The sequence below is a fragment of the Pleurodeles waltl genome, chromosome 6, assembly GCF_031143425.1.
Source record: "Pleurodeles waltl isolate 20211129_DDA chromosome 6, aPleWal1.hap1.20221129, whole genome shotgun sequence".
Taxonomy (NCBI): Eukaryota; Metazoa; Chordata; class Amphibia; order Caudata; family Salamandridae; genus Pleurodeles; species Pleurodeles waltl.
In genome coordinates, this window is record NC_090445.1 from 213,853,565 (window position 1) to 213,881,355 (window position 27,791).

Below are 27,791 nucleotides of genomic sequence, written 5' to 3' on the forward strand. Positions count from 1 at the left end.
TTAAAAGCCTGGTAAAGCTGTGTCGCAATTTGACATTGTTCCCTCAGACCCAAAGCATGTGCATTCATCATTACCAGGGTTGGACTGGTCTATAGCCATACAGGGCAATCACGCAGCGCCCGAAGGACAGGTCTGACAGGTAAGCGTGTGGGCCTGCTTTATGCTATGGTGGTACTGTTTTTATTGTTGATTTCTTTGCTATTACCACAAACATTGCCTGCAGCAAGCACAAATGCATGCAGTCTTGCATACCCAGAAAAACATCCATACAGCGTCTTTACATGTGGAAAACGGTCTGCTTTTCAAACATGGGCTACTTTTTTAGCTATCTTATTCGCAAATGAGGGCTACATTTAATTTGGTGCATGAGCCTATTTTTTGTTCCAGTCCAACCCTGATCATTACATATATATCCTGCCTAGCTAAAGTTTATGTAGTATCATCTTTGGGGCTATCAGAGTCAGGCCCATGTACTTTGTCACCATCACAGCTAATGCTCATGTAGTGCCCTTGTTGGTGCTATCAGACCCAGGCCCGCATACTTTGTCACCATCACGGCTAATGCTCATGTGTCATTCTCTATAGCACCACCACAATCATGTGTTCATGCACCACTTTCTATAACCCATCATAGCTAATGATTACATAGTATTCTCTGTAGTTCTAATACAACTAATTTCTTACTCGTAGGTCCCTGTGACTCTATGAAGACTAGAACTCACACACCCATATATATCCATCACAGATGATGCTCATGCAAACATTCCATGGCCCAATTACAACCAATGTTCTTACACCCATTCCTTCTTATTCTGCACAGCCAGTGTTCCTTGACCATTTCTGTAATTTCCCCCAAGTCAATGCTTGTAGACTATTCCATTAGCTCCACTACATTCACTGCTCGCATATATTTTGTCATGGTTTCACCACTCGCTTCTGTTCCCGACGGTCAACTTTACACTGTTGTCTTGAAGCCAGTAATACAAAGTTTAACCAACACTATCATGTTATCGATCATTTGTTCCTTGCACTCACACACCATTCCCCACAGGAAACTCCACAGTGAAAAGGGCAAGGTTGGAAAATTGAATCTATGTGCACTCTCAATGAGAAGATCCAGCTTTTCTGGGAGTTTATCTCTCTGTTTTTTTCTCTGTTGATATTTCCTCAGTTTCTGTCTGAAAGGTGAGGTGATGGATGGAAAGACACCTGTTGTGATAGACTACACTCCATACCTGAAATTCACACAAAGGTAATGGCTTACAGATTTCCAAACCACTCTACCAGTCAATGAAAGGATTCATAACCCATCTTCCTGCTGTTGCCGTAGGAGAAGTGATCTGCTGTTAGTATTGCATTGAAGCAAGTCATTACAAACAAAAAGTGACTCCGAAAGGCATACTTTTTCATAACATCACTCTGTTAGACGATTGATAGAAACTATTTCTAATTACTAACACAAACTAAAGTATACCACATTTTTTCATTAAAATGTCATATACCCAGTCCAAGGGTCCATTCCCCTGCTGTCACAAATAGTCACATAAATTGTTACAAGTTTCACTGGTGACCAGTCAGTTCCTGATTCGCTCGGACAGCTGCAATCATTGGCGCTCCCACTCTTGACGTGTTAGTGGCGTGTGGAACATTTTTTGTGACTTGGACATAAGCTTCTATTCTTTTGCCATTTGATTAAATTCACTTACTTAGGATTTGAAGGTAAGCAGGTTTTACTTAAGGTTCCTTATTTGCTGCTAATTTAGACTCTGTCTGGAAGATGGTCTCAAGTACTAATTAGAAATCCAGAGACCAACCAACTGACATACTGGCTGCTACAATTTCTCCTTAATGGACTCTGAACCCATACTACAGAAAAGGATACCAAGTGGGTTACAAGGACTTGCACATTCTGTTGAGTGCTGGCCAATGCTGACTACATTCACCATTGAATCTTGTTGGAATCTGTGAGTTTATTTATGATAGCCGGGGAGTGCTGCTGTATTTGACCCTACAAAAGATTTAGGGCCATTTGTACAAATACAGTTTCCCATAGACATAGAATGGGTAAAATCCTTTGATACATCTGGCCCTTATTCATGTTACATAAATGTGTTCTTCTCACAATGATATATCACAAAATTACGCATACTGTATTTTATTGCAAGATTTACAACCTGGATTAGATATGTGAGATGTTAATCAAATATTTAGTATGCTTTCATTTGTACTAGCGATTGGATATAATTTCTACCAATCTTCCAACTGAGTGATTGTATGTGGAATTACTCCTCCAGGAGACATTTTGTGGTTATATTTTTTTGCACCGCGTCTCATGAGTGATTACTGGGTTGCCCTATTGTGTGTATCTTGAATAAAGTGAAGGCAACCACAAGGAGACATTTTGTGTTTATATTTTCTTGCACTGAGTCTCTTGAGGGATTAATGGGTTGCCCTATTGTGTGTATCTTGAATAAAGTGAAGGCAACCAAATCATAGATCTCGGTTGTGTCTTTATCAGGTTGCCACTTACTAAACCTCAGTTGCACAATTAGTGCATGAAATGACACACTAGGCAAACTCCGAACTGTAGTAAGAGGACATAAAGCAAACCCACTGGTGGATCTCTCAGCACCATTCTAGCATGAAGTATCACCCAGCACATCTTCAAGCTGTGTTCCAGAGGCATGAAATGGTTGAAGTGGTAGTACGATTGCATGGTGATACAGCTGTGTGACCTCAAGTTATTTTTCAGCATTGTATTAGAAAATAATTATCTAGCATTTTGCCATTGCATCAAAGTGCTTGAGCTGATTCCTTAGCTTTTTCATTAATGCAGGAAAGTATCCGCTGACTAACCTCCCAGTTTAACCATGGTATGAACAGATCTTTGGCTAATTATCCAGCTGAGTTCTCTATGTGGGAAGTGACCTGTAGGGAGCTGGCTTTGTGTGTGGTGGGTACTTAACATACTTACACCTTATACCAGGACCAGGTATTCCATATTAGTGTAGTGTCAACAGTGTCTAGAAACCAGGCTCTCTAGAGGTAGCTGTGGATGAGCAGCCAAGGCGAATCTAGGTGACATGCAAAGCTCATGCAAAACCACTGTAGTTACACAGAACTTACACACACATGAATGAAAACACTCAGTGTTGCAAAAATAAAGGTACTTCATTTTAGTGACACAATTACCAAAAAGTACTAGCTAGGCAACCCTGCAATGGGAGGTAAGTAATACACTAGATATGTACACTAGTAATTAGAAATAGGCATTGAAAGCAGTAGAAAACAGTGCAAATGCAATAGACAATAGTGACCTCCAGGGAGCCCAAACCATATACTAAAGAAATAGAATGTGAATGCAGGACCCCCACTTAGGAAAGTGGAATGTGTAGAGAAATGCTGGGGTTTCTAGGAAACCCCAAAGGTAAGTACCACAGTGCCCCCAGCGACCAGGAAGAAAGGAGTAAGTTACTGGATTTTCCCCCAGACCACCCAAAAGAAAGAAAAAAAGATAACGCAACACCCAGACAAGTCTGCAAAAAAACAGCGGTGGATTCATGAAGAGGTCTGTGGAAGAAGGGGACCAAGTCCAGAAGTCACAGAAGAGTCCAGTGGGAGCAGGAGCCTCTACAAACCCAGCTGTGGTTGCAGGAGTTGGTCGATGGTAGGACGAAGACGGTCAGGAATGCAGCCCTGGAACAGGTGAAGAGTTTCTGGATTATGCAGTCAATGTCCCATGCCGGATGGAAGATTGCAGTCAGTGGCGTGGACAGGCCACCAACAAGCCTTGGCAAAGGCAGAAGTCACAGTGAAGCCAAAGTGGAGCTGCCGCTGACCTGCAAGGTCAAGGAGGACTCATCCCACAGGGTTAGGGGGTCCTGAGGGGACCCTCAGCAAGGCAAAGAGTCCACAGAAGAAAAGGCAGTCCCCACAGGAGACCCACTGGAAGAGGAACCAGGAGTCGCAAAGGAGCCCTCGCAGCACAACTGGAGAAGGGTCCTACGCTGCAGGAGAAGCACACAGAGCGCTGTGCGTCACAGGGAAGAGTGCTGGGGCCTGTAGCTACACAGAGCCTGAAGATCCCATGGAGGAGATGCCAACAAGCCTTCACAGCTGCAAGAGACGCAGTGCACAGGGGTACTGTCCTGCATGGGAAGGCAAGGGCTCACCTCCACCAATGTCAGACAGGTCGCAGAGAGGACCAAGAGGGCTTCTCCGGAACACCATCCATGATGCAGGATCCACGCAGCTCAGGATGAGAGGAAATCCACGCAGCCGGTCATCGTTGCAGTTTGTGCCTGCGGATGCAGGGGAGTGACTCCTTCACTCAAAGGGAGATTCCTTCTTCCTTCTCATGCAGACTGAAGACTTGCCACCTTCAGAGGATGTACAGCGGAAAATGTTTCAGAAGCTGGAAGGGACGTGGAAATAATGTTGCAAGCTGAGTCTTCGTCGTGGATGCAGATTGTCGGTTCCTGGAGGGTCCAGTCACAGTTCCAGTGGCTAGAAGTCAAAGTAGAGGTTGCAGAGGAGTCCTGCTGGAATCTTTCAAGCTGAATCTAAGCAACCACAGAAGATAAAGACCCTAAATAGCCTTGAAAGGGGGATTGGTCAACTAGCCAGGTGACCACCTATCAGGAGGAGGCTCTGATGTCACCTGCCCGACCTGGCCACTCAGATGCTCCCAGAGGTCCCTGCCCCCTTGGATTGAAGACGTCAGAACCCAGGGACCCTCTGGAGGAGCTCTGGGCACCACCACTGGGATGGTGATGGACAGGGGAGTGGTCACTCCCCTTTCCATTGTCCAGTTCGCGCCAGAGCAGGGACTTGGGGTCCCTGAACCGTTGTAGACTGGTTTATGCACTGAGGGCACCAAATGTGCCCTTTAAAGCATACCAGTGGCTTGGGGAGGCTACCCCTCCCAAGCCATGTAACACCTATTTCCAAAGAGAGAGGGTGGGAAGAGGGTCTTAGCCCCCTCTCCCAAAGGAAATCCTTTGTTCTGTCTTGCTGGGCTTAAGAAACCTGTCAGAGTGGTGCCAGCAGCTTGGGCTGCCCAGAAACCCCCATAAGGCTGTTAGGAGCAATCCCGGGGGGGTTCCTCTAAGGAGCCCCCAGAGTGCATGGAATCATACTTCCAATGCTGACAACAGTATTATGGTATGATTCTGAAATGTTCGATACCAAACATGCCTAGGTTCGGTGTTACCAGTATGTAGCTGGACATTGGTAGTGACCTATGTCCAGTACATGCATAAAAAGGCATCCCTGCACTCACAAAGTCCAGGAAAATGGAACTGGAGTTTGTGGGGGGCACCTCTGTTAGTGCAGGGGTGCCCTCACCCACAGGTACTTGAACCTTGCCCTCTGGACTAGGAGGGCCTACCATAAGGGTGATTTACAGTGACCTGTATTGAAAAGGTTGCATGCACCCTTTCATGCAGGCTGCAATGGCAGGCCTGCAGGTACAGTTTGCATGGGCTCCCCATGGGTGGCATCATACATGCTGCAGCCCCTGGGGATCCCCTGGTACCCCGATGCCTTGGGTACCTAGGTACCATATAGTAGGGACTTACAGCGGGTACCAGTATGCCAAATGTGGGATGTAAGGGGTTCAAGCATCCAAGTTTGAAGGGAGAGAACATAATCACTGGGGTCCTGGTTAGCAGGATCCCAGTGAACACAGTCAACTGACAACAGGCAGAAAAGGGGGTAGCCATGCCAAAAAAGAGAGTACTTTGCTACATGACCCCTCACGGACTCATAAATGCATATCTGAGAACATAACTAAGTGTCAAACTCAACCAAGTCTAAGGGCAGAAAAACTCAAGGGGAAAGGTAGAAGGAACCAAAGAGATCGAATAGGAGAAGCAATGCTGTGAACCAAAGATGGTTGATGGGATTAAAGTTAATGTACAGGTGGAAAGCAGGTCAGCATATGCCGTAAAGGACAAAATTATGAATCAATGTGATCTACCCACCTCCCTGCTTCCTGGACTAAAAATAGAAAGATTGAAATCTGATCTTACTTTGAGGTGTGGGAATGTTGAAAGGAAGGGTATGTAATGAACTGAGATGCTCTCACGTCAATCACGGGTTCCAATTACTGTTACAGAACAGCTCCAAATCATGCAGAAATAGTGTTCATACAAGTGGTTGCTTTATGGATGCACTTCGGAATGATATAAAGTATAACTACAAGTTGAGAGGCAGCATGACACTGATTGGAATGACGGAATGGGGGTTAGATGGATGTAGAGAGGGTTAAGGTAGAGTGTATGGACGAAGGAGAGCTATATGGGTAGACAGATGATGCATTGAACGTTACTAAGGATTTGCTAGAAACTTTGTGCATGTAGTAAAGTGCATTTGTAAAGCAATGGAATAAGGTGAATACATTGGCTCGAGGAGGGATCTAAGATAAAAAAAAAAGACAAGGCAAAAAATCTTACATGGGGCAGCCATGTTTTTGTTTAAACTGAGGAAGTGGGAAAATAATCTGCCTATTGTTTGTGGCACTGCTAACTGCAGATAGCAGTGCATTTAAACCTCTCCATCTCTGACTTCTCTTTTACCAGCTACGATTACCTAAGTGATGAGGAGGACCGGAGAAGTGTTGACAGCAGCACAAGTGAGGAGAGCACACCCGAGCACCCGTACATGCCCTTGGTTACAGATGATGACAGCTGGTACAACAAATGCAGGAAGATGGAGCAAAAGTTTCGGATTGTCTATGCACAAAAGGTAACTTGAGTCTTGCGCATAACCTTATTACTTTATAGGAAAAGACAATGGCCAGACGATTTAGTAGATAAGGCCTTTTAGATCAGTGACAGCTCGGTTTTCAGCCTAGGACAGGCACAGAATTAGAGCTGCTACCAGTGGTTGATGAGATTTAAGCTAAATGTATAAGGAAAACGTGACTGGATCCATCTTAGTTGACCTCTTTGACTTTTAACGCGGCTGATCACAAAATCTTGTTGAACAAGATGTCTGGATCAGCTGATGCCTGGCTCTTTTCATTTCTCCTGAACCAGTTCCTATCCCTTAGTGTGCTCCTTTTTCAGTATAACCGTTTCAAGATAGAGCGTGGGTTCCCACAGAGCTGTACCCTGTTCCCTCGTTCTCTTTAACATGTACGTCAGACCCCTGGCTCATCACATTATGTCTCATCTATAAAGCAGTTTTTTGGGACAACAATACACAGCCGATTGCTGGCTTGGAAAATCAAACACTATCCTCTCCAGCATCACTGAGCACATGATCTCTGGGTGTTCAAGAGAGGATGAGCGCTAATTCCCAACAAGAGAGCTGCTAAATGTGGGTAACTATACATATAGGTGGCGTGACACACTTAGGCATGTGGTCCTAGGAGCTCCATTACAAATGTCACCCCAAGTGAAGTAAATTGAAGTATATCTCTCTTTTAAGGAGATCAGTGTTTCTGCTCCTTCATCTTAAACATCCTTGGTAAAGTGCTTCCTTTGTTGCCTTCTCATGTACATCCCCAGATGGTCTCAGCCTGTGTCTTGTCATGGTTAGCTTACTGCAAATGTGTATTGTCTGCTAGAATCCACTACTAAGAAGTTGCAAAGAATTTGAAACTCTGTTGTCTGCAAGATTCGCCGGCTGAGAAAACACGATATGTTTGCTGTATGGAGGCATCTTCATTGACTGCCAGTTGCAAAGGATTTAGTTTAAAGCTGCTTGCATAATGCATATAATTTCTGGTACTAAATGATCATGTCTAAGTAACAATAATTTAACTCATCAATGTTCCCATGCTTTTCCTTCTCTCTTTTGCTTTTACATATCTCTCATTTCAAACGTCAAGGTGGTCAACTGATTTTCGTATTTGGGTTCCAAATGGTGGAATGATCTGACTTTGTCTATGTTTAATTCAGAATTACAAAATCCTTCCGTAAAGTGCCTAGAATTTCCCCAAACTGCTGATTCTATCTTCTAGGCTGTATGTGTTCCATCTGGCGTCTTTCTATGGTACTTGACATCAAGATGCCCTCTTGGGTGGACCGTTGCTCTAAGGTACATCAAAATCTTTGGAAGACTCCGTTTTCACAAAAGTATTCTGGCTACCTCCTGACACAAAAATAAAAGAATTCTACAGATTTGTTCTCTCTTGCATTTACTATATGTGTCCATAGTGGTACCTATGACACCACAGCAGTGATTAACAATCACAGCTGTGACTAAACAACCAAGCCACCTTTCTAGTGTCTTCTGAAATGTGGAACAGCTCTGTTCTGCTGGAAGTCAGTAAGCAGCGCCACATTTTGACGGTCCACAACACAGATGGAAAAAGTAAAATATGGCACTCAAACACTAAAAAATAGAAGGTGCCAGCTAAGTCTAAAGATAAGACCACAAACGTATTTATACCCCAAAAATAAATGACATAAGGCCCTGTGGCCAGTGTTATCCCATAGGCGAATCATTGGACTGGTTCATTATACCAACATCTATTAATCAAGGCTTGAGATCTGGTTCTAGAGACTTTAATACAGGTTTGACAAGTCTCATTCAATGGAGAAGAAGTGCCCGAGAGGGAGATTCAAGGTGTCCAGTAGCATATGCTCTGCCTGATGTCTGGCTTTTGTCATTAGCACTTGATGCAAAGCTGAACAGCACAATGGGTTTCACACCTGAAGCTGATTTTTCAGCCAAACAAACTGAAACACTCACCACCCAAAGTTGAAGCAAGAGTTCCAACGCCATATTTGGTGATGTTTTTCGATTGCCAATACCAAGTCTCTTTAGTTTTGTTTCTGTGCACGAAGAACCCCATAAGATGTGCTGGGTGGCACTGTTCTTGTGGAGTCCTAAAACCAGCTAGGGCAAACTGGACTTGCAAATATTTTATGTTCACAAGTTTTTAGAGGATGAGAGGAACAAAAAGTAGAATTGTGTCTGCAACCAATATTAGCCCCCTCTCGGCTAACAAACGTTAGGAGCCCGATCTGAAAGCAGACTGAAGTAAATGTTTTTGGAGAGAGGGTTCCTTATATCTCAGGCTCCCACTGAACCTGTCACTGAATCTGATGGCTCAACCTTTTCTCAGAGGAAGCTGGGCATTAGGATTAGAGTCAGGGTGACAGACTACAATCAATGAGACAGTGTGCTTTTGTGTAGATAAATGGTAGTAAAAAAGGACACAATAAGGTTGAGGCATGCAGATGCGGTGACGATGCAGGTTCACCACAGATATATTTTCCGGATGCATCTGCAGATTCATAACCTCTGTGATGCTGGGGGTGATGATTCTACCCAGCCGGCTGCAAGAGGTATGTGCTTGAGGAGACTTACTCACATATATTCTCAGTCAGCTTACACTCCCTTCTTCTGGTCCAGTCACAGAAGCGAGATGCTGCAGGGATGAGGGGGTTTTCCAGGTCTCACATGGAACAGAGCATCTGTCTTTGGCAAACATCTGATCACCCTGGCGTGAAGTACAGGTGAAGCACAATTTAGTGTTCCTTGGCAGCAAATATTTAGGGGACTTTGAGGACACTGGCTGAAACCCATGGCGGCTGCCACTAAACGTGGGTGGCGGGGGAGGGGATAACAAAAAATATAGGAAAAAAAAAAAAAAATCCTTACCATTCTTCTGGAGATGTGTTCCTCCGTCCTCTTCCCGGCAGCATACAGGCTCCCAGCCAATCACGACGCTGCTGTCACCAGCATGACAGCAGTGTCATGATCGGTGTGAGCGGCCTGCTTCAGTGCTCACACGGGGACTGAGAGCCTGTGTACTTTTCCCACCCATCTGTTCAATACAGCCTGGTTGAGAAATGCAAAGTGCGCATGTCTGTTTAGCCGGCCCAACACTGCCGGCCAAACAGACATGCAAACATATTGTGCACTCCTCTCCTCCCTCCAGCCCTCCTCCGGCACCCTCCAGCCCAGCCACGCCCCACCCCGACCCGGCTCCCAGGAAAAATAAAATGATAATAATGCTTTATTATCATCATTTTATTATTCCTTCCCCTTCTGCTTAAAAGCAGCTGGGTGACGCTCCTCTGCCTTAGCGGATGAGCCGCCCCTGGCTGAAACCCAAAACCAAGCCAAATACTAGCGTTCTGAAAAATTCTTCCTTCATTTGGGATAAAAAGAGTGTCTGTCCTGAGAAGAGGCAGGTAAGAAAATGGCATAGGTGGTACTTATTCTAACCAGTTGGCAGGAAGCAACACAGGGAAGGATGGGGAGTTAGTTACACATAGCCCACGAGAAGTCTGCTCTATAAACTAGGAAGAATGATTCCCTCCAGCCCATCACACTGGGCTCATCGAGCCCCAAACATACTGGAAAGACATTACAAGTGAGGGCGTGTATCATCCTCACTACCAGGTGGTAACAATGCCTGTAACTTTGCCGCCACAACTAGTCACCGCAACATTGGTCTGACATGAAAAGGCAGTATCTGTCCTCAATTATGTTTGGGTCATAGAAGGTACATAGTATGAAAATGCATATAGCAGGAAATATTTACTTTGAAAAGTAGTTCGGAATTCAATTTTTATGACATTATCGCAGCTTACCATGACTAAGGTGTAGGTCTAGAGTTCTAAAAATATATTTGTCCATTTGTAGTGATTTCAAGGCAATAGCCATGGTCGAGACTTTGGCCAAGTGGATTATGTGAACCACATTAAACTACTGAAACTGGATTTACGAAAGCATTAACAGTTTTTCATGAACATGCCATCAGTACTACTCACAGTCATTTTTAAGCCCCTTATAGAAACATGACATTGGCTGTCTGTAAAACAATAATACAAGTTGAAATTATTTGCAAGTGGTCATAGAATTCGGCACTAAAGTCCCTTGAGATCAGCAGGGAAAGGTGAGTTTGTGAGTTTTGTAAATGAACGTGGGTACCACGAAGACAGAGCCCCCTCAGAGTAACCACATCCATGATCTTTGCAAATTTTGTGGCCTCTACATAGGTCACGAAAACGTGGTCCTCTTGCATTATCGTTCTCCTCAACTGCAGTGTCCTCTAGACAAGTGGTTCTCAACCTGTGGTCCGAGGACCCCTGGAGGTCCATGACTTCTGCTCAAGAGGGCCCGCGACTGCTTAGAAGATTGAATATTATTAACAGATCATTAAAGTACATATACACAAAGGCACAAAACTGAAAGTTTTAAAGCTTTCTGTAAATGCAAAGGAACTTGAAGGAGGAAGCTAAAAACTAAATTGTAATACTTATCTTGATAATTGGGATCAGCCCACCTACAGCAAATGGAATCTAGTCTTGAGATTGATGGCCTGGATTGACGCAGCACTGATATGCGCTGATAAAAGGAGAGTATGCATTACGAGCAAAAAAAATAAAAGGCAAGGTGATATGCTAGCATTTACCATTTATTTTTTTTGCATTATTTTTCTATTGAATTAAATAAAATGTTTCATAATTTGTGTATTTGTTTGTTATGTTCTTGTTTCTGTATTTGTGTATATTACTTTTAGGTTTAAATCGTAGAAATTGCTCAGGTGGGAGTCCCCAGCTTCCAGCACTGATTTAGTGGGAGGTCCACAGAAGCCAAAATGTTAAGAACCGCTGCAATAGACCCCGGCCACGACCTTCCTGCTTACACTTTGAGGTTTTTACAAATCATTGCCAAGGAAACTCTAAAGATGTCATTTTCGTGTTTTTGTGTGCTGCAGGGGTACCTGGAGGAATTGGTGCGTCTCCGGGAATCTCAACTAAAGGACTTGGAGGCAGAAAACAAGCGATTGCAGTTGCGATTGGAAGAAGTGAAAATACAGAATCAGCTGGAGAAAAGGGAACTTGAAGGAGTCATCCTAGAGTTGCAAGAACAGCTGTACGTCTGCCTCGTCTGTTCCCAAATGAAGGGCAGGGGTAATCCCTTAAAGTACCACAGCGGCTCAGCTAGAGCCCTCCCTAGGAGCTCACTAAATAGGCACTGCTTTAATTTTTTTTTCAGGCCCACAGCTTCCTATGCCCCGCAGCAGGCGTGGCCTGCCTTCATCTATTTCACTTCTGGCGCTCCATGTCCCACAGTGGGCGTGGCTTGCCTCCATCTGTTTCACCACCAGTTCATCCTGTGCACTGCACTGAAGGAGAGTTGCCTCCATCTATTTCACCTCCAGTGCTTACTCTGTACTATAACGAGGAGAGAGGGCCTGCATGCTTTCATCCCACCTTCTGTGCTTCCTGTGTCCTGCACTGATGAGAGGAGACCTGCCTCCATCTATTGAATCTCCGTGATCCCTGTGCCCCACAATGAAGGGTGGCTGCTTTCTCTATTCCACCTTCAGCATCCTGTCTCACACCCTGAAGGGGGCTGCATCCATCTATTTCACTTTCAACATGTCCTGTGTCCTACAGATGTGGACCTACATCCATCTACTACATCTCTAGTGTTCCCTGTCCACCACACTGAGGAGACGTGCCTTCGAGAATGTAACACTATTGCCTTCTGCCTGCCTCACGTCCTTCAAGTGTTTGACCTTCAATGCTTCCTCTGTACCGCACTGTGAGGAGTGGAGGCCTAGCTCCAAATATTTGCAGGTCAGGTGCTCCCTAGATCCTACCTGAAAATGCATCTGCCCTAGTTCTCTTCATCCCTGGAGCTTCTTTTACCCCAAACTGGGTGGACTTCCATCCGTTTCATTGTCAACTTCACATTTGTCCGTCATCTGTAGGGTAGCGATTATCACCTTTTCATAAATAACCCAGAAATTCATTTGTTCCATCCGAAGATGGGACAGACTGCACCCTACCAACCCAGGGAACCTCAACACTGGTCACAGGTTGTCTCCACCAGTTCTATCTGAAGTACTGGTGTTTAGAGCATGAAGCAGTCTTGCAGTACTCGTTCCTTCCATGTCTTCCTCTAAAGTCTTAGAAAACACCCAGCTCCACAGCAGGAGGCAGATTACATCTAAGTTCTTTAGTTCCTTCCGCACTGGCAGCTCTCTCTCTCTATTTCACCACCGGTGTCCTTCACTTGAAGGACTTATCATTACTACACAGGGCAGTGTCTGTTCCTCCTTCCAGTACAGCACTGCTTACCACCCGGGTCAGCGTTATTACCATCAAGCTTATTCCACTGCTCCCTTTACGCAACACTTCACCAGTTGTCATCAATGTCACCGCCACTCAGAGGCCAATCCTACCCCAGCACCCATCTTCTTTGGTCCCACTCTCATTTGAAAAGTCTTCTATACCTATTGTGTGCTATTTCTCTCAGTTCCAAACTCTAAGCACTACAGTGGGAGGGGCATGGCTACGCCATCTCTACCTCTTTGCACTAGAGCCAATGTGGGAGAACTATATATTTTTTTGTGTCTTGGAAAGTACACTCTCCCACACCAAAAAGTATGCTAGCTGTCTCCATATTCACGTTAAACTCCTCAAAAAGGGCAGACAATAATCATCAGTGCTGTACTTCGCTGGCTCAGTTACAGTCTAGCAGTATTCCTGAAGAGGGATGACCAGTTCTTAATTTGAGCCTGTGCTTGCAAGTAGGGCCCACCAGTACTCAGTTTTGGAGAACAGCACTTATTTTTCTTCTAAGGCTTTAACCCAGAGCAGGGGAAATAAAATAAAAACACAAAAGGGGGATAGAAAGACAGAAACACGGTCAGATAGAAAGGAGGGATAAAAAAAAGAACGTATTAGAGTCTGATAAAGGGCAAAGGATTGTCTGGTGGTGGATGAAAGAGGCAAGAGGTGGAGTCAAGACTATGCAGACTTGGTATCAGGTCCCCAGACATTCTGTAGCACTAGCCACAGGCCTCCGAGCAGAACTTTGCATCCCTACACCTATTTATTTTTTTCCAGGTTAAACATTGGGGAATACCAACTCATGAGTAAAAAAATAAAAGTCCTTGTTTCTCTCCTTTATCTTTTTTGTCTGCTCACTTCTTTTTCCTTTTACACTATGTTCTTTGATTTCAGGACTGGTTTGATTCCATGTGACAACCCTAACCTGTCCAACCAGTGCAAGGAAATGGTGACTCCTTTAGTGACCCAGTGGCCATCGCTCGGGAATCTCAATGACCACAAATCGATCCTCAATCCAAAGCTGTTTCGAAGGTACATTTTTGACTTTGAACAAGGAAAGCATGTTGTTTTAACCAAACTTGGTTTGTGAATCTCTACTGCTAAGCATCTACCTTACACCTTCCCCACCCCTGACTGTCAGACTGCTGGTATCAGTGCCGCCCTTAGTCACACTATAGACTTAAGTTTTGGCCCCTCTGAAAATATTTGTGAGCACAAAAAAACTCAGTGGATAGGGCTTTTGCTGCACCCACAAACTACAGACCATCAACAAAAGACACAATTGCTGAGTATTGAAAGCATTAAGGAAGTTAAAATCTGTAGAGAATGTATGTTCTCCAGGAATCTATAGAGAATGTATGTTCTCCAGGAATGGTTTGAGCACACAATCACATTCCTGGGTAAATTATTCCCTTGTCCCTTGACAGGCTCAGAAGACCCTATTTAGTGGCCTCTCCTTATCATTACTGATATTTTCTCTAGATGTTGTAGCCATTCCATGAGAAGTTAGAGAGCAGTAGAAGTCGCAACACCTGCCCCCCAGTTGCAATTTTAGTTTCCTTTTTAGTACTGTCAGAGCATCCAGGAACATAGATGCCTCCATCAAGAGCATTTTCCTACAAAGGTGTTTTCTTTTACCCTTTTCATGAACATTTGTGGGCACCTTCTTCTTTTTACATGATACCTAAGTAGATCTTGGTAACATCAATTAGTATTTTTTTCAGGCATTACATATTTCTTTCTTTATTACCATTTGGACCCTATTTCAGTCTCCAGATTGGAGTGCGGTATTTTCAACACCTGATATTGCATTGTGAGGCATTTTACCAGGCGTGATAAATGCTTTGTATTCCCCTTGAGAATTGTGAATTATGTGTTGAATTTTGTGGTTTCCGTACCAAATTCTGCTTTTCTCTGTATTTACCTGCTCCTTCAGCCCCCCCACTCCTCCCATTAAACATCGCCACATTTGACCTGCTGAAATTGACATGGGGAAAGTTACAGAGGTGCTATGATTACCACACAACTTAAAATTCTGTATCGGAAATAATGGCCACTCATAATCATAATCATCTTTTGTCATTGCATTTTATTTTCTTCTTGCTATCAGCTTTTAAACTATTTGTATTTTTTTCTATCACCAGAGAGACCAAGAACACTATCACTGTAATGACAGCTTTTGCTGAAATAAACACTTGTGTATTGATGTTTGCTACCCATGAGTGACCTTTTGGGACTGAAGAGAGATTAAGCAAATGCCATAAGCAAAAATTACCAGGATAAATAGAATTGAGATTTTCCTAGCCGTGGTGTCAGAAAGGCTATATTTTACTACAGGCACGAAGGCAACTATTCTTTTCTTTTTTTGCTTTAACCCCTTTGCTGCCAGGCCTTTTCCCCTCCTGTGCCAAGCCTTTTTTTGGCTATTTCGGGCAGTTCGCGCTTAGGCCCTCATAACTTTTTGTTCACATAAGCTACCCACGCCAAATTTGCGTCCTTTTTTTCCAACATCTAGGGATTCTAGAGGTACCCAGACTTTGTGGGTTCCCCTGAAGGAGACCAAGAAAATAGCCAAAATACAGCGAAAATGTAGTTTAAAAAAAAAAAAAATGGGAAAAAGGGATGCAGAAGAAGGCTCGTGTTTTTTTCCCTGTAAATGGCATCAACAAAGAGTTTGTGGTGGTAACATCACCATCTTCCCAGCTTTCAGGAACAGACAGACTTGAATTAGAAAACCCAATTTTTCAACATAATTTTGACATTTTACTGGGACATACCCCATTTTTACTATTTTTTTGTGCTTTCAGCCTCCTTCCAGTTAGTGACCAAAATGGGTGAGAAACCAATGCTGGAGCCCAGAAAGCTAAACATTTCTGAAAAGTAGACACAATTCTGAATTTAGCAAGGGGTCATTTGTGTAGATCCTATAAGTGTTTCCTACAGAAAATAACAGCTGAAATAAAAGAATATTGAAATTGAGGTGAAAAAAACAGCCATTTTTCTCCACGTTTTACTCAAATTTTTTCCTGCGATGTCAGATTTTTGAAAGAAATATACCGTTCCGTCAGCTGGACTCTTCTGGTTGTGTGGATATATAGGGCTTGTAAGTTAATCAAGAACCCTAGGTACCCAGAGCCAATAAATGAGCTGCACCTGGCAATGGGTTTTCATTCTATACCGGGCATACAGCAATTCATTTGTTGAAATATAAAAAATAAAAAATAGGTATCAAGAAAAACTTTGTATTTCCGAAATAGCCACAAGATAAGGTGTTGAGTAGAAGTGGTTATTTGCACATATTTGAACTCCGGGGTGCCCATACTAGTATGTGAATTACAGGGCATTTCTCAAAAAGACGTCTTTTTTACACGCTGTCTTACATTTGAAAGAAAAAAATGTAGAGCAAGACAAGGGGAAATAACACTTGTTTTGCTATTCTGTGTTCCCCCAAGTCTCCCGATAAAAATGGTACCTCACTTGGGTGGGTAGCCCTAGCGCCCGCGACAGGAAACACAAAATGGACACATCACATTTTTTTCTCTAATTTCGGTGACAGAAAGTTATGGAATCTGAGAGGAGCCACAAATTTCCTTCCACCCAACGTTCCCCAAAGTATCCCGATAAAAATGGTACCTCACTTATGTGGGTAGGCCTAGCGCCAGCTACAGGAAATGCCCCAAAACACAACGTGGACCCACCACATTTTCACAAAGAAAACAGAGCTGTTTTTTTTTTTACAAAGTGCCTAGCTGTGGATTTTGGCCTCTAGCTCAGCCGGCACCTGGGGAAACCTAGCAAACCTGCGCATTTTTGAAAACTAGACACCTAGGGGAATCCAAGATGGGGTGGCTTGTGGGGCTCTGAACAGGTTCTGTTACCCAGAATTCTTTGCAAACCTCAAAAAGTGGCCCAAAAACACTTTTTCCTCTCATATTGGTGACAGAAAGTTCTGGAATCTGAGAGGAGCCACGAACTTCCTTCCACCCAAGTCTCCCAATAAAAATGGTACCTCACTTGTGTGGGTAGGCCTAGCGCCCGAGACAGGAAACGCCCCAAAACACAACGTGGACACACCACATTTTCAGGAAGAAAACAGAGCAGTTTTTTGCAAAGTGCCTAGCTGTGGATTTTGGCCTCTATCTCAGCCGGCACCTAGGGAAACCTAGCAAACCTGCGCAGTTTTGAAAACTAGACACCTAGGGGAATCCAAGATGGGTTGACTTGTGGTGCTCTGAACATTTTTTGTTACCCAGGATCCTTTGCAAACCTCAAAATTTGGCCAAAAAAACACTTTTTCCTCTCATTCCGGTGACAGAAAGTTCTGGAATCTGAGAGGAGCCACAAATGTCCTGCCACCCAGCGTTCCCCCAAGTCTCCAGATAAAAATGATACCCCATTTCTGTGGGTGGACCAGGTGCCTGCAACAGAAAAGTGCCAACAACCTGTAGAGATTAAAGGGATAGCACAGCGAGTTGATAAGCACATATTTTTCTTTTATACATCTTTTAGGCTGACTCTGCTTTGGGGACCCATGCAAGTGAGTTATCATTTTACTTGGGAGACTGAGGGGAACGCTGGGTGGTAGGAAATTTGTGCCGCAGCAGTGATGCTACAAAGAAAAGTGAGGAAAATATGATTTTTTAAGCAAATTTTGAGGTTTGCCGAGCAGTGCGGGTAAGAAAATGTTGGGGGATTCAGGCAAGAAACACCTCTTTGGACTCCTTGGGGTGTCTCTTTTTAAAAAATGTATGGGTTTGGTAGGTTTCCCTAGATGAAAGCCACAGCCAGGACCAAAAACATAGGTGCCCCCCCCCCCCCTTGAAACACAGGTAGTTTTGCAATAGATCATTTTGGTATGTCCACATACTTATGTGATGTTCCAAACACTAAAATTGTGAAAAGAAACACACTTAGGTTATGTTAAAAAGACCCCTCACCCACCAACCAAGTTGGTGGCATGCTTCATCATCGGGATCCCACCCGAGACACCTAGCGGGTCACAGGTGTGCTGCGACGCCTGATTACAGCGGAGCAGGTTTTGTCATTTTTACCACACATACTGATTGGATTTGGCACGAGGGTGACTGATTGTTCAGTTGATAAAATTTTATTAACAAGAGATTTCACAAAAATGAAATGCACTGTTAATAACTGAAAGGCCAAAAACCTGAACCAATGACTCACAGCTCGTGAGCTGTAAAGCCATGGCAAGGCACCAACCGCTTTACAGTCCATTCACACACCTTTTCTACATGACATGCACAAGACCATTCGCGCTGCCAGCCACGGGCCTAGTACATTACAACACTCACATTGAAAGACAGCGCCACTCAAGGGCCCATCACTTACATACGCCCACATGCCTGATACAGCAATGACACCAGCTGATGGGAGTGTGTGGACTGGCGTTTGGCAGGCAGTGTGTTGCAGTAGCCAACAGCAAGTCAATATGTACACCGTCAGCCAAGCGCCACTCGACACACAATGTCATCACTTTTTTGTTTGTTTTAAAAACAAAGAAACCACTAACTAATTAGAAATAATTACAAAACTACAAACACAAAAGCTCTAACTAAGTACATGACAAATGCCAACCATGAAACTGAACACATGAAAATATAAACAGGTAGTTTACACTCATGGTAGTTCCCAGTACTTCTTCTGGGTGTGATAATTCTTGACACAACCACCCATACACAGCCCAGGCTTTGAAGGACAATCTGGGCAGTACATTTGAGTCTCCCCCCGGACACCTCTTCGAGCACACACTCTACATTTCTTAGCTGGAAAGTCTTTTTTGGGCGTGGGAGGAATGTTCTCAGCAAAGTGGCGATCTTTCAATCTAGCCACATCCTCCACCACTGCTCCTTTAGGAACTCTGTTCCACCACAATAAGTCTCTCCTGAAATTTCACAAATGTCATCTTTGACTCTGGAGACCTATCCTTAAACACAATAAAAGCATTAAAAGTTGCTAAGTGGAAGAGGTGAATTGCTAACTTCTTACACCAAACGTAAGACTTACCAATAGCAGTATAAGGTTCCAACCTCTCATCAGCTTTATATCCACCTCCCATGTGCTTATTATAATCTAAAATGCACACAGGTTTGCACACTTCAGCAACCTGGCCCCAAACAGTCACGGGAGAAGTACTCTCATCATGGATGGTACTTAGCATGTAGACGTCCCTCTTGACTGAAAATTTCAAAGGTAGCAGCTCATCATTCCGCAAGGCACTGCACTGTCCCCTCTCAAGTTTTTTTTTTTTTTTTTTTACAGACAAGCTCCCTTGGATAGCCTTTCCGGTTACAACGAATTGTGCCACAAGCAACAGTGTCCACTCTGAATAATTCCTTGAACAACTGCACTCCAGTGTAGAAGTTATCTACATACAAATGGTGACCTTTGTTGAACAGACGTCTACCAAGTCCCCACCCAATTTTCTCGGTAACTCCAAAAGTGGGAGGACAACCAGGGGGGTCAATAATAGAATCCCTACCAGTGTAAACATGGAAACTATACACATATCCTGTACTACTTTCAAACAGCATATACAATTTAATTCCACATCGTACCCTCTTGCTAGGAATGTACTGCCTAAAAACCAAACGACCCTAGAAGAGGACCAAAGACTCGTCCACAGCTATTTCTTTGCCTGGAACATAGACCTCTGAAAACCGATTTACAAAATGGTCAAGGACAGGCCTAATCTTAAAAAAAATCGGTCAGAATCAGGGTGATCTCGTGGCAAGGCTAATGTATTGTCAACAAAATGCAGCATCCTAAGAAGAAGCAAATACCGATTACGACTCATGGTTGCAGTATATATAGCTGTTGCCATCAAGGGACTAGTAGATCAATAAGAAGCCATTGACGGCTTCCTTATCAACCCCATCAAAAGAGTCAAACCCAAAAACCTTTTCATCTCCTCCAAATTTGTGGGAATCCACTGGGTAGCTCTACAGTGTGGCCTAAGTCTAGCAGCGTTGTCCCTCAAATACTGCTCCACATACAAATTAGTCTGCTCAACAATCTCTTCCAAAAACACATCATCCACAAATAACTCAAAGAAATTGACAGGCAAAAAGTTCTCTGTATTCACTCTACACCCCGGGAGACCAGTAAAGGCAGGCAACACTGGCTGCTCCATGTTTGGGGCAACCCAGAGTTCTGGTCTTCTAACGGGAAACCTTTCAGCCCCAGGTTGCTGCACTAACGGCATATCAGTGTCCTCCTCTAAAACAAGCCCTTTACCTGCACTGAGTGTGGATTCCTCATCAGAAGATTCCTCTCAGACAGAAATTTCACTGCCAGAATCTCTCACTTCCTCCTCTGCCTCAGATGCAGACTCCGCCTCATAATCATGATCAGACAATGACTCAAAAAGCATACCAACCACCTGATGAGCGGTCATCCTGTGGCTAGGACAAATGCACCACCAACAACCAGCAATGTGTAACATAAGTAATAAAGTGTAGCTTTATCAGTAAGAGTTATAAACTCAAGAATACTGCTCACTTGCCTGAAAAAGCTTGACTCACCAGCAACTACTCTGCACAGACACAGCAATCACCAATGATATCCCACTAAAAAGAAATAAATAAAAAAATCAAATTAGAAATAAGACAACACAAATATCATTGTGTACAAATCTAAGGACAATTTCACACAATCCTGCATTTAGTACACCACCTACAAACATGTAATTAATGCATGGCAACAATACTCCTTTGGAGTAAATTGTTTTTACTTACCTAAAACATGCAACTATGCAAACCACAGGTCAACCACCACCAAAATCGCAAGGAGCTACAGCAAAGAAAGCAAAAGCTTTGAACTAGAACAAAAAGGAGAATTTGTTTTTATCACAAATGCAAATACTTTGTCATTTGACAAACACCCCACCATCAAGCATTTAGAAATTGGTGCCTAAGTGGATTCTGCCCCCCATAGGGGCAGATTGGCCTACTAAAAAATAGATCTATCTGCCCCAAGCGGGGCAGAAAATACCTTTAGTAGTGTGTCCCCATGGGGAGTGACCCTTGCCCAAGAGGCCACCCCCCAAACAAAAAAAACCACACACACACTACTCCCCTGGTGCCTAAGTGGCTTCTGCCCCTCCTTGGGGGCAATGGGCCTAAAACACATAGGCCCATAAATGGCAAACAGTTCAATACCCCCCTTGCCCAAGGGGACGCCCCCACATAAATAAACATATACCAAAAATCCCTGACGTTAAGTCGTTGCTGCCCCCCTTGGGGACAGGTCAGCCTAAAAATAATAGGCTGATCTGCCCCCAAGGGGGGCAGAAATGGCCTTGGTACACGCACCCCCAAAGGGGGCAAACCCTTGCCCAAGGGGCAGCCCCCCCTTATCCACTAACGCACAAACACACACACTATCCCTGGTCTCTAAGTGGCTTCTGCCGCCCTTGGGGTCATAAGGGCCTAAATAAAATAGGCCCATCTGTCCCCAAGGAGGGCAGAAATGGCCAACAGTTTAATGCCTAAGGGGGGGGGGGGGGGCACCCCTTGCCCAAGGGGACACCTCCCCACGTAAATATACATTTTGACAAAAATCCCTGGTGTTCTGGTGGTTTCTGCCCCCCTTGGGGGCAAATCAGCCTAAAAATAATTGGCTGATCTGGCTCCAAGGGGGGCAGAAATGGCCACAGCAAACATGCCCCCCCCAAATGGGAGCGAGCCTTGCCCAAGGGGCCGCTCCCTGACACAAAAACATTAGATATAAACAACAACAAAAAATCCCTGGCGTCTAGTGGGCATTCCTGCATTGCGAGCGGGCAGCAGGAATGCTCAAAGGGACACTGGGGGACAGGAAAACCCTTTCCTTTCCCCCGGTGCCTCTTTGTTTGAAACCCCCCACCCACCGGAGGAGAAACTCGCCTCTTTCTCCTCGATCGCACTGGAAGCAAATGGCTTCCAGTGAGACCGGCATCCTGTAATGATGTCAGCACGCAATTGTGTGCTGACGTCATTTGGGGGGGGGGGCTTCCCCTTCCATCCCTGCCTTGGTGGGAGAGAGGGAAGCCCACAGAAGGAGCGCTAGCGCTCCTTCTGAGCTCAGTGCCGAGGACGTAATGGTTACATCCTCGGCACATGAGCACTGTGCCGTTGGACGTAACCATTACGTCCATGGCACAGAAGGGGTTAATAAACAGCAAACAAAGGAGAAACCTAGATCACCCAGAAAACCTGTGGACTGAACTACCCATATGACATTACAATACCCCCTTCAATGGGATGTTATGTATCGAGATAATTATCCTGACTGAGAGCAGCAAATCCTCTTTTGTTGCAAACAAGTCAGAGTAAAACATAGGAACAAAATATCAAAACTAGAGATAAGAGACAAAAATATCAAAAGGTCCGTATTAAAGTCCAAGAGAAACTGAGTGACAATGAAGTTCTGGAAGGCTGGAGAAGGCTTGCCAAATCATCCTTATAGGTCAAAAGACAGACAGGAGCAGATGGCGTTAGGTTGATGCCAGAATACTGGTTGATGGAAGTGGAAATATCAAGAAAAAAACAGGGAGGGTTAATAAATAGTGGTGAGACTTACCTCCATGTCTTTAATAAAATCTAGCCTTTCTGACACCAAGGCTAGGAAAAGCTCAATGTTATTACAAGACCAGAGGCTCATATTACCTTGTTTAAAGCATTGACATCACAGAGTCAGACAAATGAGAAATAGGTTTGCAATAAAATGTTCTAAACATATTGTCATTTGTCCAGTCTGCAGATATGAGAATGTCATGTAAACCTGATCCCAACCAAAACGCCTTAGAGGCCATAGCCCCCGAGACAGAATGGGCACCAAAACAAGCAGTATCAATGCCAGCTAAGGACATAATCCCACTGGGCCAAGGAAGGGGATGAAACAGGTTGAAGGAAATAAGCAACTGAGAGGGAAAAGACAATCTCAAATCTGCAGTCCCTAGAATATAAGATTTCAAACAACTTCCTACGCACAACTTGGGTTGGGAAGAGAGAAAAGAGTAATGAACAGACAAATTGGTTTTATTGTGTCTATGAACCTGAAAAGAAATTCTGAGGGGAAAAAACAACTGAAAAAAGGATCGAGAGCTTCGACATCTGAAATAATTTTCAGGCAAATCAAACACAATAACATTGTTAACTTTGCAGAAAAAATGTTTTAGAGAAAGATCCATGTTATCTTGTCAAGAAATAAACACATTTGAAACCAGGTTTCACCTCACATAGCACTGTACTTAGGAGCAGGAGGTTTAGAAACTCTTAATCCCTTTAAGAGACGACAGACCAATGGGTCTCCAATTGTTTTTCCATCCACTCTGATATGCTTGTCGGAAATAGCTGATCTGTTGGACTTGATCCTTGGGTAGGCTTTCCCTTGAGCCGCCAACGAAGCCAGAAATTTGACTACTAAGGTTACATTTGCTGAAAGGGGATCCTGATCGCTGTCCAAACACCAGCTACACCACACCAGTCAGACTGATTTGTAAAGATTTTCTGTACCAGGAGCCCAGGAATGTTGAATGAAGTAGACAGTTTCTTTCAAATTTCCTGGGATTCTCTAGGAAGACCTGAAATTCTCCAAGCAATGAGAGATAGACAGCAGTTCAGAATTAGATTGTGGCAAAACCTTCAGGATTGAGGAGGAGATTGGGAAGATGGGGAATTTGTACTGGATAGTCTGAGGACATTTCCAGAAGAGTTGGGTACCGAGGGTGAAGACTAGAGACAAAACCTGTCTATGAGCATGAGCTAACACACAAGAAATCATTACAAAGGAAGGGAAGGCATAAAGACGTTGTTGGGGCCATATCTGGAGCAAAGCAAATGTGCCAGTGCTACCAGATCACATGTCCAACTGAAAAAGGAAGGAAGCGGAGAATTGAAGCGGAAAGCATAAAGATTAATTGCCACTGTGCCAAATATAGAAGAAATCTAATTGAATATTGAAGGATGAAGACACCAATCGCTGGAACCCTGAAGGTGTCTTGAACACTAATCTGCAACAAGATTCAAATTGCCTGGAAGATACTCTCTTTGACAGAAAGATTTCTGTGCAGACAGAATTCCCATAGACGTTTGGCCAGATCTGCCAGAGGTTTTAATTTTGTACCTCTAATATGGTTTATATAAGTAAGTGCAGACAGGTTGTCCATTCTTAAAATAATTGTGCATTTTATCCTGTTGTTTGCGAAGGTCCTGATGGTAAGGGAACCATCATCTTTAAGCAGTTGATGCAAAGTTTAACTCCTGAGACAACCATGTACCGCCATGTCGAGAACTGGCCAGATCTAAGTGAGTCAGCCGACATTGAAGTTCGTCTTTAGAATCTTGATCTGAAGTTACAAGATCTGAATAAGCCAAGCTCTTGCAAAGATTACATCTTCAGTCTTTGAAATTCTCAATAGTGATGACGGCCAAGTAAATAGGCTTGATGGAAGATGCCAAAAGACCCACCAGACAAGCCAGCGTTCTGAGACAAAAAAGAAAAAGGGTCAACGTGTGATTGATCTTCCTTTTTTAGGGACACATTTTGTTGAAAGATTTGTAATATGGACTCTGTTGTGTTTATAAAGAAACTTAGGAATTCCAGACATTTTGAAGGCAGGAGAGAAGACTTTTGAACGTTAATAAGAAAACAGAAGTCTAGGAGGAGATTTTGACATAAATTTAGATGAGAGAGAAGACACTGTCTTGTACCAAAACCAGAATATCGTCCAGATACACAATGAGTCTGACACCTTGAGCTCTTAGGACAGCTGCTACTGGTTTCAGATTCTTGGTAAAGCACCAAGGGGCTTAGGATAGAATGAACAGGAGGGTTTTGAAATGAATGATACTTAATGATACTGTAATGTTGATGATCAGAAATCATCAGATAAGCATCTTGGAGGGCCAACCTTACTGACCAGTCAACTGGAGGAGAGTGTCTCTGTGATGAACTATAGTCTCCATTTGGAAGTGGTGATAAATTATGAAATTGTTGGACATTTTTCAATTGATCACAGGATGAAACTTCTTGTTCTTTTTCTGAACTAAAAACACAGTGCTTAGAAAGCCCGTCAGATTGAAAGAGGTGTACTCTATAGCTTGCTTTAGAAGAAACTGAACTTCTTCGTGGGTGGCTTGTTGCTGTGAAAAGTGGAGAGGTGGAGGTAAATGCAATTGAACGGGCTCCTAATAAATTTCTATACAATAACCTTGAATCGGTAGAAGTTCACAGGTATCTGGGGTGAGGGAAAAGCAGACATTTAGACAGAGACAATAGGCCTCCTACAGGAGGAAGGCCAGAACTTAAAGGACTCACCTGAATATTGGTCTCCTTTTTTACTATATCCCTGGTTTCGGAATCCTCATTGGCGAGGGGGGTAGAAATGTGGGCTATAGCTCTGTTAATAGTCTTGCTGTATATCCTGATTGAAAGGAGCCTCTAATATTGAAATTTCTCAGAGAGGAGTAATGGCTGGCAAAGCGACTCCTTCCTTTGCCGGGCCTGCCAAAAACAAGACGAAAAAAATATCTTTAACCCCTTGGGTGCCCTGTACGTAACCGTTACGTCCGATAGGGTCCCACGGGGCAAGTGCTAGGGCTCCCCCTGGGCGCCTGGCACCCTCTTCCCCTTGGCAGGGATGGAAGGGGAATTGCTTCCCTTTCCACCCCCAGGCCCCCCTGTGGTATCTGATGGCATCAGCGCACGGTTGCGCGCTGACCTCATCAGAGGCCTGCCCCTCCGCACTGGAAGCTCAGCTTCCAGCGCCGATCGAAGGAGAAATGCTTTTGCATTTCTCCTTCGATCACGTGGAGGGGCCGAGAAAGGCATCAAAGGAAAGGAAAGGTCTTTCCTTTCCTTTGATGTCTTTCTCAGCATTTCTGCTGCCCGATCGCAATGCGATCTGGCAGCAGAAATGCCCACTAGACACCAGGGAATTATATATTTTTTTGTAATTTAATAAGGGGAGTATCCCCTTAGGCAAGGGTCGCTCCCTTGGGACAAATTTACTTTTAGGCCATTTCTGCCCCCCTTGGGGGCAGATCGGCCTATTTTTTTTAGGTCAATCTGCCCCCAAGGGGGGCAGAAACCACTAGACACCAGGGAGCTGATCTTCCCTGGGGAGGGGGCTGAAAACCCTAGACACCAGAGATTTTTTGTTGTTTATCTTATTTTTTTATATGTGGGGAGCGACTCCTTAGACAAAGGGACGCTCCCATGGGCGGCAAATTGTCTTTATGCCATTTCTGCCTTTTTGTTAGGCCAGTCTGCCCCCAAGAGGGGCAGAAACCACTAGACATCAGGGATTTTTTTTTTTTTGCATCAATTTCACGCAAGGGGAGCAACTCCTTAGGCAAGGGTCGCTTCCCTGAGGGGCAAATTTATTTTAGGCCATTTCTGCTCCCCTTGGGGGCAGATCGGCCTATTTCTGTTAGGCCAATCTGCCCCTGGGGGGGCAGAAACCACTTAGGCACCAGTGACTGGTGTGTGTGTATGTGTGTGTTTTGTTGGGGGGGAGGGGGTAGCCCCTTGGGCAAAGGTCACTCCCCATGGGGCCACATTAGAATTGGCCATATCTGCCCCCTTGGGGGCAGATCAGCCTACCAGAGACCATTGTTTGCCCCATCTACCCCCACCGTCTTATTTTGGAAATTACCCCGATCCAGGGGGCAGAGTCTACTAGATGCCAGGGAATTAAAAAAAAAACTAGTGGGGTGGTGGCTACCAACCAGTATGGGTCTGGTTATGCCCCCACCCTAACTGAAGGGGGTAACAGTCTTTCAGCTCTCCCCTGCACACTAAAACACCTTATCCCATGGCAAGCAAGAGGACATTTGATTATTTGGGGTTTTGGTTTTACATATGGGCCATGAGTGCTTGGCTAACTCTCAAAATCGTCCCACTTGGAATGGTGAGGGCTGCACTTTTTGGACTTTGGGACACTGCCATGTAGAAAAATCCACAAGACCTAGACACATCTGAAAACTAAACATCTGGGTGATTCCAGCGTGGTGTGCTTCACATGCACCCCACACCATTTTTTTTTATCCACAATGCCCTGCAAACCTCCAACTTTGCTGGAAATCACACATTTATGTGATGGATCCTTCCGGAATCTGCAGGAATCCAAAAAATTCTTACCACCCAGCATTGTCTCATCTATACCGATAAACATTCTGCTGCACTTGTCAGCCTAAAAATGTTTTGTTTTTTTCAAACTGCCCTTTTGGACCCACTTTGGTTCCCACTTAATTTCAACATGTTTTTGGCTCTTGCCTGTCACAGGCACTTGGCCCACCTACAGAAGTGAGGTATCATTTTTACCAGGAGACTGAGGGGAACGTTGGGTGGTAAAAATGTGTCCCGGTGTGGTGATCCCACACAGAAATGTGGGAAAAATGTTAGTTATTTTTTAGCTAAATTTGAGGTTTGCTTAGGATTCTGGGCAAGAAAATATTGGGGGATCCACGCATGTCACACCTTCCTGGACTCCCTCAGGTGTCTAGTTTTCAGAACCCCCCCCCCCCCCAGTAAAAACAGGTAGTTTTGTATTTGACCGAAATGTGAGGAAAAAGTGTTTTTTTTTTTGGGCCAAATTTTGAGGTTTGCAAACGATTCTGGGTAACAGAACCTGGTGAGAGCCCCACAAGTCACCCCATCTTCGATTCCCCTAGGTGTCTAGTTTTCAAAAATGTGCAGGTTTAGTAGGTTTCCCTAGATGCCGGCTGAGCTAGAGGC

At 44.2% G+C, this 27,791-nt stretch overlaps 1 protein-coding gene across 1 annotated transcript in view; it reads left to right on the forward strand.

Annotated features, from left to right (window-relative positions):
• The window catches only part of RUNDC3A (RUN domain containing 3A), a 118,515-nt gene that overhangs the window by 75,501 nt on the left and 15,223 nt on the right, over positions 1 to 27,791 (forward strand). Inside the window, exons 6-9 of the mRNA XM_069237883.1 lie at positions 1,172 to 1,252; positions 6,582 to 6,747; positions 11,687 to 11,844; positions 13,947 to 14,084. Of these exons, the coding sequence (XP_069093984.1) occupies positions 1,172 to 1,252; positions 6,582 to 6,747; positions 11,687 to 11,844; positions 13,947 to 14,084 (543 nt within the window). The remainder of the gene's footprint in view (positions 1 to 1,171; positions 1,253 to 6,581; positions 6,748 to 11,686; positions 11,845 to 13,946; positions 14,085 to 27,791) is intronic.